The sequence below is a fragment of the Amphiprion ocellaris genome, chromosome 19, assembly GCF_022539595.1.
Source record: "Amphiprion ocellaris isolate individual 3 ecotype Okinawa chromosome 19, ASM2253959v1, whole genome shotgun sequence".
Taxonomy (NCBI): Eukaryota; Metazoa; Chordata; class Actinopteri; family Pomacentridae; genus Amphiprion; species Amphiprion ocellaris.
In genome coordinates this window covers 15,135,695-15,149,190 of record NC_072784.1, presented here as the reverse complement: position 1 = coordinate 15,149,190, position 13,496 = coordinate 15,135,695, and the positions used below count along the sequence as shown (strand labels likewise).

At 40.2% G+C, this 13,496-nt stretch overlaps 1 protein-coding gene across 1 annotated transcript in view; it reads right to left on the bottom strand.

Moving 5' to 3' along the window:
• The window catches only part of shank1 (SH3 and multiple ankyrin repeat domains 1), a 77,658-nt gene that overhangs the window by 38,763 nt on the left and 25,399 nt on the right, over positions 1-13,496 (bottom strand). The window contains exons 3-5 of the mRNA XM_055005322.1: positions 4,274-4,477; positions 3,373-3,444; positions 2,880-2,988 (exon numbers count right to left, since the gene is read on the bottom strand). Coding sequence (XP_054861297.1) covers positions 2,880-2,988; positions 3,373-3,444; positions 4,274-4,477 — 385 coding nt within the window. The remainder of the gene's footprint in view (positions 1-2,879; positions 2,989-3,372; positions 3,445-4,273; positions 4,478-13,496) is intronic.

Here is a 13,496-nt window from a genome sequence, read left to right as displayed (position 1 = left end):
TGAAAAGCAACCTCACACATGGATGGTCTCAGGATGCTTTACTGTTGGCATGACACAGGACTGACGGTAGCGCTCACCTTTTCTTCTCCAGACAAGCTATTTTCCAGAAGCCCCAAACAATCGGAAAGGGGATTCATCAGAGAAAATGACTTTACCCCAGTCCTCAGCAGTCCAATCCCTGTACTTTTTGCAGAATATCAGTCTGTCCCTGATGTTTTTTCTGGAGAGAAGTGGCTTCTTTGCTGCCCTTCTTGACACCAGGCCATCCTCCAAAAGTCTTCGCCTCACTGTGCGTACAGATGCATTCACACCTGCCTGCTGCCTTCCTGAGCAAGCTCTGCACTGGTGGTGCCCCGATCCTGCAGCTGAATCAACTTTAGAAGACCGTCCTGGCGTTTGCTGGACCTTCTTGGGCGCCCTGAAGCCTTCTTCACAACAATTGAACCTCTCTCCTTGAAGTTCTTGATGATCCGGGTTATTATCTTGATGTCTGTGCAAATCGTACTCCAAGTTTGCAGTAGGAATACAGTTACTAATTATTTCAATTGTTGATTAATCTGTGGAATATTGATGGGTTAGTTGCTTTGTCTATAAACTGGTAGAAAAAGGTCTAAAATGTTGGTCAGTGATTCCCAAAGTCCTAGATGATGTTGTTTTGTTTGTATTTTATTGTCATAAAGGAGCAAAAAAATACATTTTGACTTTCTTTTCTCCATAAAACGAGTCAAACGGATTCATTGATTGTCAAAATAGTTTATAGTTTGATCATTGGTGTTCAAGTCTATTGTGAGCCTGGGGCCACTAATCTGAGATCTCTATTTTACAGTTTTAGACATGAATGTTCCAGACATGAAGACACAGCATCTCCACATATCACAATCAGTCCAAATTCCACCATCATAATTTTTCTCCCCAGCTACTCCAGTGGACATCCAGAAACATTTCAGCTAACAGTAAGCTGCAAGTGTTCATATTCTTTTCTGCTAAAGTGTCAGGGGAAATAAAAGCTACTCTGGAGATTTACCTTTGATTGGTTTCATCCTGCAAGTAGCAATGTTGGCCTCTGAATAAATGTGAAACCCGTTTCTCCTGCCAATACATTGACACTTTGCTGTTACACAGACATCAAATGAAGCACCATAGAAGTGCTGTAAAATAAATTTAAAAAAACAGCAATGCTGTGTCACACACTCGACCCACTTCAGCAAGAAAATTCAATGGCACCTAAAAGAATAAAACATTCAAAGTGTTCCCAGTAAAAGCAGGATAGAGAGCACTGGCTGCCATGGTGACAAGAGATTTTTTTGGCAAAGAGGAAAAGGACTGCAGGCTTTTATCTTTGAACAGCATCAGTAAATCTCAGGTACAAATTATTTGGGGAAATGTTTTGACTGCAGTTCCTCTGAAGTTACCATGTCAGGATGACTTAGGGAATGCCCATTTAGCAGCTCCCTTGGCAGAGATGGAAGTGAGAACCTACTGACAGGAGCCAGGCTGAATCTGGCAGAATTATTTTATGTCCTATTAAAGGCACTTACTGTGAGGCTTCTGGAGAGCACAGTGAGAGAATTTCAGGGAGACCGACAGGCCAAATGTAAAAAGTGTTAACAATGGAGGGATAGCTCTATCCCAGGAGCACAGGAGCGTTTTCTCCAGGTTTTTGATCACTTCTTTGTCATGTCTGCACAAACCTAATGCTGCATTCATTGTTCATGGACCTACTGTCAGAACACCTTGACATGAGAAAGAAGAGCAAACCATTTCAAGCCACGAGGATGCCATGACTGACATTTTCTAACTCCTTAACTTCCTGTCCTTTTTTCATACCAAAATTGGCTTAAAGCTGAGAAATATGACGTCTGTTGGACCCTTACAAGACATGTGTTCATGTGGATGACAGAGAATGTAAGAAATTACCATTTTGCTGTGAATGCACTTTTATTAGAAAGTAAACTACTATTGAAGCTGTGGTATTAGGTTTTTTAGATGGTTCAAGTGGTTGAATTGTGAGGCTTTGTGCTTTGAGGCGACAATTCAAAATGGCCAAGGCCATTGAAAATACAGTGGCCAGTGAATGGTAAGGGGTTAAATGGAAGATGTTAACAACATGATAAATTTCATAAAATTCATTCATTTTATTTTCCTATTTGAGTTATTTCCTGTATTTAAGACAAAAATGCAGAAATCAGGTTTCAATATCAAACTATGATGCACTATGTGGCATTAAACACCTGAAATATTATTGTCAGGTGTATCGTTTGAATGTGCTTTCTTTCCCAAAGGATATATATGAGTATGGCATGTTGGTGAAGGGTCCATCAGGGCCCTCTGTTGCCCTCCTGTGTTCTGCAGTGGGAGTGTGTTTCACACCCATGATGACAGGCTGCGTTTTCTGTTTTGACACTTGCTCCTCGAACGGCTGGAGCGACACCGGCAGCACACCCAAACTGTAAATGAGCCGTCTGCTGTGCCCCTTAAGCACTAACAGGATTTGAGAAAAGCCACCAAATTGTGAACAACATTGGCTCAGATCCTTCACAGCATTAGGCCAACATACCACAGAGTTGAGGGCGGAAGACATAGGGGGAGGTTTGTTGCTTGCAGACAGTTTAAAGGTTGAGTTTAGAAAGCAGAGCCCCAGGTCACATAGCTGCTGGCCACCAATGTGCTAATTTTGCTGCTTGGGGATGCTGAAGCACAAATACACATTTATGGCATAAGTTTGGTGCTGCATTATCAATGTTTAAGAAATGTGTTGATTTTGTTCAGTATCGCTTTGAGTAAAGAAATGACTGCATGGATGAAGTGACTGGAGATGAGGTAAGTGTTAACTGACAGAAGCATTCTGACAGTTCCTCAAGCTCTGTAGCTCTCCTTACCGCCAGTGTCAGCGTCCTGGTAGTTGGGATCAAGGCCCTTGTCTAAGAACTTGGCCATCTTATCCACAGCGCTGGTTTGAATGTAATCCATGAATTTCTTCAAGCTGGCCTGCATGTCCACAGAAGAGTATAACATGGGTCAGGGGATCACAGGGACTGAAATACAACTCAAGAATTAGGAAAATTATAAAAAGAACAATATAGTGTAGTGGAAATGTAGGTTCATGAACTGTAGAGAAAAAAAAAGCATATCCATGATACATTTGTTAGGTATGGGGTGTGCTTGTTTGTTTATCTAGTTTTCTGCAAGTATAATTGGGATAAGTGAATTTTGGATTTGCATTGATTTTAATATGCACACATGAACATGCACAAATGGCCACACTGACATTCATAATACAGCTGCAGTATTGATTTTCAATCACTTAGACTGTACCGGCAAATTTACATGACACGCACTTCATGCTAGAGATAAGGAAGATGGGTTTCATACCTTAGTGTGCAGTTTGGCCAGTTGCTTCTCATCCAGATTTGTCTGTTTGTACACCCTGGTCTTATAACGAAACTAAACCCGGGACAGAAAAAGAGAAAAAGAAACGAAGAGTTAATCCTAACACAGAGGGCCTTTGTCCTCAATTCTCTCAGCTTTTGGCCTAGATCCACAAAATGGAGTCTGCAGATTTATTGTCAGAGAAGCTTTATCTGGTTTGCTATACAAGCTTCCTCCTCTACTTCACTGAAGACAAGAAATGTGAAAGAAACGGTCTGGCTTAACAGCAGTTTAAAAATGGTTTAGAGTCTCCACTGGATAGTAATGTAGCATGAAAAGAAGGTGACTGTAAAGGCTGGATAAGAGATTAGCGGGTGTAGCACTAAACAGATCAGGGAAACGAAATAGTTCTGTGATATTCCTAAGAAGTGTGTGTGAGACTCCATTCATAAACCAGGGATTTATATAACCTAACTTACATAACTGAATGCACTGCTAAAGCAGATGTACGCCAACATGCAGCTGTCTTTTTGGATATGAATGATGTTGGACACAAAATATGATGCAAAAGGTAATCATAATCTACTGAATAGATCTTAATGGCTGTAAAAATCTGAATCTTTGTTGGGATTTTTCTGCTACGTGCATTTGTGGCACTTCAGTATATTACCTTTGCAGCTTAACGAGTGGTTGATAAATTTAGCTGCTTCAAAAAACTAAACTCAACTTTTAGGACAGTTCCTCACACATAGTGTACATTTAATGGAAATGTATTTAGGAGGAAGCACATCAGAATCTGTTTTTGTTGTACAGCGACATCTTGAGGACATCCAGGCTATGTCACATGCTTTACAGCAGTAGAAGTGTTTCTTGCAACTGTGTCAATACCACACTGAAATAGTACCTCCAAATATGGTACCCCCTTCTCAAAGGACTGTGGGTACTCTTTGAGCAGCCTCTCCTCTTCCAGGAACTTGGCATCATGGCCGTCTGTGGCGGGCTGGAACAGACCATAGTTGAGTACATCTCGCAGAGATTCGGTCAGGGAGCAAAGCACCTGCTGCTTAGCCTTCCATACTGTGGCATCTGGATTAAACCGCAAACATTTCTGCAAGAGATACAGATGCACATATAGCTCGCTGTTAAAGTGAGAAACTCACTAGATCAAGGAAAATTCACCTTACATCTCACATGAGACACATTTTAAAAACAGCTGTTGTGTACAAGATATTAATAAATAAATAGACAGCACACAGTAAGCAATGGTTAAAAAGCAATATGTAAGAAAAGTCAGCAAATGTGATGTCAAATACATGTAATAAACAACTGCTAAAAGGAAATCAGGTTAACAAAGCTGGGTTTAGGAAGAGGTGTAAAAAATCATAAAGTGGACTGTGTTTATCAAACACAGTATTGTAGACACAAGGAACCATAATGTAAAAAATAGCACTCTTTAGTTTATCTAAATATCCAAAAGGAGTCACATCTTTTCATACATGCATATATTCTGAAAAGCCACAATATTCTTAAACTAGGGATTTAAACCTATAAACAGAAACCTGCCTGAGGACATCAAGCTGCAGTCTGTCTCATATGGAGTGAAATGACCTGTGATAATTTGTCAGACCATCTGTGCCTGCAAAATAAACAGTAACTACTGCATGGATGATAAAATTTGGGCATTTTGAACTTTTTTCAGCCAGAAGTAGAGCAGAAGATGAAGGTGACAAAGGGAAACAAACCAGCTAAGTTTCTGTTAAGGAGCAGTGTTTTCCATCCTTTTCACCTTGATTGAATGAAACAGTGTTTTTTAGCACATGCACCAAAGAGTGAATTTATTTCATTGTCATTTAGTCATGCAAAGATAATTCACAATAGCTCTGTCAAGTATGGCTTTGAGGCTTTCCACTACATTTATTTCACAGCTGCTATTAGTTACTTGTCAGGTCAAGACTATACACGAAACACATGTAAGAAGTTTATAAATAACAGAATTTATAAATAAAGACTGAATTTTCATTTTTGGCTTGTGAGCAGTTACCAGAAAGTCGAGTTGGGTCCACATTCTTCAGATAACTATGATGTCTTTATGAAAATATCTTTACAAAAGTGTTCTGACCCTTTGCTGTAGCTCTAAATTGTGGTCCTGTTTACTTTAATAGTCCTTGAAATGTATCTTAAAACTTATTGGAGTCCACCTGTGACAAAGTGAATGAATTAGAGTTTAGAAGGCTACAAAACTGTGAATATAAAACTCCACATTTCACACAGCTTGTTAGGACAAAAAACAGCCATGAAGTGCAACTCTCTGTAGACCTTCAGAATAAAACTGTGGTGAAGCGCTAATCAGGCAAGTTTATAAAACCTTTTCTAAAGCCTTGAGTGTTCTTAAGAGCACAGTGGTATCAAAAATAGTAAAATGGAGGAGTGACCCAATATGCACTCAAGCAGTAAGTCGGACTTTCTTGCCTCTCTCCACTGTCACTACCTAATTAATATATAAATAATCTAAAGTAAAAAGAAATAATTGTGAAATGGTATAATGTTGGAATCAGCATCCTTCCTAGAATCAAACTGAGTAACGGGAGTCCAACAGTCACTCTGATAAAATTTCAGAAGTATTCTGCAGAGATAGTAAATCTATTGGACAGATGACAGTTTATATCTGCTGCACTTTGTCAGTTAGGCCTTTATTGTGAAGCAGCTAGACAGAAGGCTGTCTGTTCGGAGCTTGCCAGACTTAAAGCGCATGAGGAAAAAGATTATCAAGTTAGATGGGACAAAATCTGAACTGACCAGAACTCCCAAGCAGTTGCCAGTTCAACACCAGACACTGGTCATTACCTGCTAACACCCTCCCTACAGTGAGGCATGGTGGTAGCAGCATCATGCTAAGTAGGTGCTTATTGCCAGCAGGAATAGGAAAACTGGTCAAAACTGAAAGAAATATGAATGCAGCCTAACACAGATGTTCTTTATGAAAACCTGCTCCACAGACATGAGACTGGGGGCAGAACGGTTCATCTCTCAGCATGATAGTGAACCAAAGTGTACAGCCAAGTATAAACTAGAGTGGCTTCAGGACAAGTCTTTGACTGTCCTTGAGTGGTCCAGCCAAAGCCCAGACTTAAAGCCAACAGGAGAGACCTGAATATGGCAGCTCAGAGACATTTTCCATCCAATCTGACCAACTTTGACAGAATGTGTCTGGAAGAATGAAATGAACTGCTCAAATCCAACCAAGAAGAGCTGACGTTGTAATGGCTGCTAAAGGGCTTCTACAAAGTATTGAAATAAAGGTCTTAATACTTTTGAAAAAGAGAGTTTTCAGTTTCAGTTTTGCACACATTTGTAAAAACATGCTTTCATTTTGTCAATATGGATTATTGAGTGTAAAGTGATGGAGAATGACAGGTAGGTTAATTTAAAATTCTGCCTACAACACTAAATTGTGCATTAAATGAAAGGATCGAAATATTTTCTGCTAATATACAATACATTAGTCACATTAGGTGTTATTTTCAGGATTTTTTTCTAAAGATGTCTGGATAAAACCATTTTTCCTCCTCTGGTATTATCTCGTGAACCCAAAAATGCAGTTCAGGATGCCTTGGCTAGGTCTGGCTTCCAGCTTGGAACAACTGTCTTACAATACAGCTCTGTGACAGTGGGTGCTCCCACTGACTGCAGCATGCTGAGGTTCTTCCCCCCCTGAGCCAGGAGGGGGAGACAGTACCAGAGTAAAGTGAGTGGATTCCCAATTGCCTCAGCTAGCACAAAGATACGAATGTCAGTTTGGTGCAGCTTATAGCGTCTCCGGTGGGGTCGCGAATGGCCAAACGCATAACGGCTAAGAGACTCAGTCAGCAAAGTGGAATGCAACTCACTATACAGATGGCTGACAGAAGATTTTTGGCACCGCTCCCCTCCCACCTCTCTCTTCCTCCCTCTACATCTCTTCCTCTTCTTGTCCAGAGTGGAGTTGGGTTGCTTTCTGACCTTGAGGCAGCAGCAGGATGATTGGCCCACGCAGAGAGCTGCCAGCTGCAGTGATCCCTGCCTCGTATTGCATTACTGCATGTGTTCTTGTCTCTAGCCAACACTTCTTGTAGCACAGAACATTCATTCATTCTTTGTCACTCATCTTAATCTCCACACACACATATACACTGCTGCGTGTGTTTGTGTGTTCCTGTGTGTGTGTGTGTGTGCGCGCGCGTGTGTGTGTGTGTGTGTGTCCAACAGAGAAAGAGATAAAACCCTGCACGGGGGTTTTGTGCAGAGGAGTAACATAACGTTTTCTCCCTCTATTTTATTCAGTGTCTCCGTTCGTGCACAGCCAACCCGGTCACCATGGCAACCGGTTCATTAGTGGAGCAAGCTGCTTGTTGCCATAGAGACATCCCTGTGTTCCCTAGGAGATGGGGTACTGAGAGGGTGTGCTTGTGTGCGAGCTTGTGCATCGGTGTGCATGGGTTTTATGTGTGTTTATGTGTGTGTGTGTGTGTGTGTGTGTGTGTGTGTGTGTGTGTGTGTGTGTGTGTGTGTGTGTGTGTGTAGGTGTGAGTGTGTGTGTGTGTTACAGCGGCGTGGCGAAATAGAGCAGAGTAAGAGGGAGGGGAATGTCTAAGATTTAAGTATGGGAGAGCGCAAAAGGATGAAGAGGTGTGTCTGTTGGTATTAGATTTTCTCACACACACATACACATGTACACATAGAAATAAGCACACATCAGCCTTCACACTCCACTTACAGTCCCATCAAAGGAAAGCAAGCAAACACTCTCAAATGAATCTCGATCACAGCAGGCGGGAATGAAGGTTAAGGATTCCGTTATTGTACAAGAACTTCACTCTCACTGTCAACCATGACAACATTATATTATGAAACATTTAAAATTATTGAGAATTTCTGTAATACTTCAGCTTTTGGTCGAAGATGTTTTAGAGGCTTGCCAATTTCACTGAAGCAGCCATGTTTTCTATTGATCTGTATACCTCCAGGAATGTTATTGATCCTGAGCTTCTAACTGGCCAGCCAATTAGGGCTCATCTCACATACATCATCCTAATCAGATCCTCGAATGCAACTTGGTTCTGTAAACAGACAGTTTTCCCACAGTCTCTCCTTATATTGCAGACAGTTTTGTACTGTTGGTAATGAAATAGTACAGCCTGTCAACTGTGCTTTATTAACAGTACAGACAACGTTGCAACATAGCCTCCATTTGTGCATTTGTAGTTGAGTGTTTGGAGCCCCCCCTAGTGGGTAAAGAAATTTGTGTATAATTTCAGTGACAATATTCCCAATCCCACTTAAGTACAAAAGCATTGTCAGCAAATTGTACTTTCAAAATTGTAAGTTTCAAATGTAAAACTACATGTGAAAATAGGCCCCCTGTGGCTGATATTATAAAATGCATTATTAGACTGTCTATCCTAAAGCATCAGTGCACAACCAGTACTTAAATTAGACCCCAACTAGACGCAGCTTTTTTTGGAAGCGCTCACAAGCCAAAAATATCAGGAGCCAATGGTTTTATCTTTAGGAATCCAATATTTATTGTACTATATTTTACTAATCTGAAAAGCAACTGACTGTGAAGGAAATGTAGTGGATTGCAAAGTAGAATATTGCCCTCTGAAATGGAGTGGCACAGAAGTATAAAGCAGCAAAAAAATACATGAGTGAAGCACAAGTACTTGGGCAGAGTGCTTGGGTAAATGTACTTCCCACTGCTGATATAGCATCATTTAGTCAAAGAAATGAAATAAACCAGGACAGACGTTCACTTGTTTCCTGTTACTCTTGTTTGTATAATTACGACAGTATCAAGATTTCTGACTGTTTGTCTTCAGGTGGGCTTTGACTCATTAATGTCTCAGGTGCACATTTCAGAAGACGAACACAGCTTGGTTTCTGACTGTCACAACTTTTCTGCATTCAGCTCGTCTGTTTGATCATCCGCAATAGTAAATGAGCGCAACAATAAAATGCATGGTCTCCGTTACGTTAGTCTTTGTCTTCATATACAACATTGCATAAGAGCCTCAGAATCCAGAATTCCATCAATGTACTCGTGCTAGCACATTCAGGGATCTAAAGGGTTTATCCAGACATCAAAAAACCAGGAATGTATGTTTACATGGGCAAACATAACTGTGATACTAGTGCATTTACCAAGGCACTCAATATGACATCTTTTACATTACTTATAGCTTTCGTATGATTTTCACAGTACGGTTAGTGCGGCTTTAAGGCCTTCTGTTTCTCTTGCGGTTTTATCATTATGCAGACGAAAAATTCTGTCTTGCCTCCTAACGCTGTGATCACACTTTCCCACTCACATACGCCCACTCACTCTGTCCATGCTGCTCTTTATCTTCCCCTGCCTATCTCTATCTTATTCTCCCTCCTCCTTTCCGTTCTCTCCATCTTTCTGTAACAGCTTTGTCACTTATCTATGCAGAGATAGGAGTCACTCGTCTTTCTGTCTCCTCTCTCTCTAGGTTTCTCTATCTTTGCCCCTCTGGCCTTTCCTGCAGGCCAAGTGCAGGGGGACTAGAAGCCTTTAATGAGATCTACGGGGAAATAACCCCCCACCCAACACACACACCCTCACACACCAGCCATGTCGCCATTTAACTTTTCTCTCCTCTCTATATCTCACTCTGTCCTTTTCTCATTCGCTCTCTAAAGCATTCCAACAAGCTCCTTTCTCTCTGCAGCAGTTCAGAAGAATTAATTTTTTTTAAGCATTCCTGTCATCGCTTCTCTGCCCTGTTCTCTTTTTCTCCATTGTCTTCATCATCTTTCCCTCACTCTTACATGCTGCCCTCCCTCTTCTCTTCGTCCCATACTTCCCTCTCTATTATCTCAGTCCCTCTGTTCACCTTTGGGGCTCATCTTTTCATTAACATACAACCTCTACAGTACTGTAGCAAGGCATGGTGGACTCAGTCCATGTCTTGTAGTCTGAGCAGTTCACATATCATCACTAGGCGCTGTAATACAAGTGTGTGTCTTTGTGCGTATTTCGGTGTGCAAGTGTTTGTGAGGCCAAATCCTGCCTGAGGGCTGCTGCTTATACTTCAGAGTTCGCAAGAATTCAGCTCAAGTCAAGCAGCAGAGAAAAACTCATTTGTTTCACGCTGTTTAATGTGCTCGGCAGGCAAATGCCAACTTGACTGCATGTCCGTGATTTTGACAATCTAATAAAACTGCAACCAAAATTGCCTTCACCTCCTGCTGTGACGGAATCATATGAACAACTCGTGATACACAGATCTGTCAGTCACTGTGCACACGAGTTAATGAACCAGTGCTTTTACATAAGCCACCAGTTGAAGAGAAAGGATCAGTATGTATCAAGGTCCACAAGCACAGCTAATTCAAGGATCCCACTCATCAGTACCACCTGCTACACTATAGCAATAAAAGAAGTATTCAGATATTTTATTTCAATGGAAGGCAACACCATAAAGAATTAAATACTCTATTATAAGGACAGATTTGTATTTTCACACTGTTAAATTTATAGCAGTGCATCATATTTTATTTTTTGATAACTAATTTTGAAGTCAAAATTATAATCTGCACATTAAAAAAAAATTAGCTGTTAAAAAACACACTATTTGCCGTTGAGATGTATCTAAAGTATAAAAGTATACAATGTGTATACAGTACAAATTACCATTGCATAGACATACAAAAGTAAAGCTTATTATGTAACTATTAAGTGGTTTTAACAATCTCAATAATCAGCAAGTTGGTGATGTGTAGGTCAAAAGGTGCACAATCAAATTGGGCTATACTTGATTAAATCGTGTTATACAAGAGTAGATAACAGCATTTCGATCTAAAGAAGGTTATAATAATAAAATATGAAAACGCTCATGGCCTCCAAAGAATACTTTAGAGACCATTAGGGGCCATTTAGAGGCTTTAGAGACCAAATAAAGCCCTGTTTAGTAGACATTTCAACGCCATAACACAAAAATGGTGCTTTTTTGGCACACTGACAGTTCTATAATCACTTTTCTTCAAAACAGGCTTGATATGCTCAAAGTGCCTTGACCTTTAGCAGACAAAATTTGTCACACTGCAAAATAATAGTCTCCATAACTCCCAGAATTGTTGCTCTGTTTTACAACATGAGATGACAGACAGAAGACCCAGCTGGATTTCTCCTGGACCGATAACAACTAACTCCAAAAGCGCAGATTGTGTCTACATGTACCAATGCCCCAAATCCCCTCATGACAAATATAGTAGAGTGATGGATCTGCTGCTCCCTGTCAGCTTCTGTACACCTGCAGTGCAGCCTTGATTGACAGTGACTTGAGAACGAGCTCCCCAGTAGGCATGCGCAGCTCTTAAGAGAGTTTTAAAGCAGCAAAGGTAAATGTGGACAGAGAGGATGTATCCCAGATGTTTTCTATGAACGCTTGTTGGAAATGTTGCAGGGGAGAAACAAATACAGACTTTTGCCATGCTTTATAAAACACTGAAATCCACACCAAACTGTGAAAGAAGGTTTCTCAAACAGTCGGTAATAACGCTAATACATTACAAGTTTGATGCTCAAGGTTGAGGCTTAGTGCTGTCTGAGGAAAAAAGTCTAGATTAGCTGCCATTCCAAGCCTTTTTGTGTGTACTTACTATGCCATTAAGTGTTCCCTTCTTTTACTGAGACAAAATATCTTCCTTCATACAATTTTCAATGCAAGACTTTATTGAGGAATTTCTAGCCCCCAAAATATACTTTAGAATGAAGACATTTCTTCTACCGCAGGTCTGATGTAGCGCAGTCCCACTGGAATCACAATTTAACTTGCCATATCAAAATCAATTAGTGTGGGTAAATCTGTAATCAAACTGCATTAAATGCATAATTTCAGAGATGGACAACACTGATTGGTAAATATCCAACATTAGAGCTACTTTTCCTCCAAAAAAGGTTGATGAAATGTTCTTTCATCACTCGATGTCCTCCTCTCTCAATTCATAACATCTGCATTTGCGTACTACAGTCACTCCCTTGTCTCATTAGAACACAATTAACAAGCAATTAGAGTTTACTGTGGGTGAATTAGCTGACGTGTAGAGCAGACTTAATGTACTGGGAGTGTAAAGGGATATTACCCGACACCAGTGAGAGGAGTAGAAAAGAGAGGAGGAGGAAGAGGAGAGAGGGCAGGAGATGGACCAGAGGAACAAAAAAAAATGAAGATCAGAGGCCTTTGATTCTGAAAGTAGAGGGTGAGAATAAGAGAAGTAAAGTGAAAAATTGCCTGAGGAGGTTGAGCCAAGATAGGATGAGAGCAAGGGCGAGAACTCGGCAGAGTAAATGTCAGAGTGATGGCACTGGTTTATGACTGTCATGAACTTGGGGAGTAAGACAACATGTACTGACTCTACATGTTGGCAGCAAGTCTGTAAGGTCATGTTTTAGCTCTGTCATATGTTTATCTGCACGTCTGAGTGTGTGAGTTTATATGACTAATCAGCTCAGGTCAAGAAGGAAACGAGATCCTAAATATACAAAAAAAAAGACATTATAGGTACTGCACACTTAGACTAATCTGTTGAATTAGTATTGTTCTTGTAGCAAAATATTTGTGCCAACCTCATCTGTAAGCCAGTCTAATTACTGTGATAACAAGCCTTTTAGAAACTTTTTGGGTTTATTAAAAAATAAAAAAGATTAAAAATAGAGTCAAATAAATAGTGTGAATGTAGCAAAAAAAAAACTGGCTACAAAATCAAAACATTCAGCATTTAATTACTTGAAAAATATTTATTTAATTTGCACCTCCGCGCTACTCGCAAAAAAATCCAAAAGATTTGGAGAGGCATAAAAATATTTTCTGGTAAAAGACTCACTAAAAGGCCAAATGGCTCAAATAAACAGTAGTTATAGTCCAAGAATGCCTTGGTTTTTTTTCTTGTGTGCAAACTATTTTACCAAAGCAATAAAATGACAAATGTTCCACATTTAATTTAAGGGATGAATGCTGCACTGATTGTCTGTGAGGTCGTAGGCTGAATTTCTTCAATAATCTCGAGGACAGTATTTATAAGAGGGCATTCACTGTTTGCTTGAAAGTGGAATTTTTATATCCTTG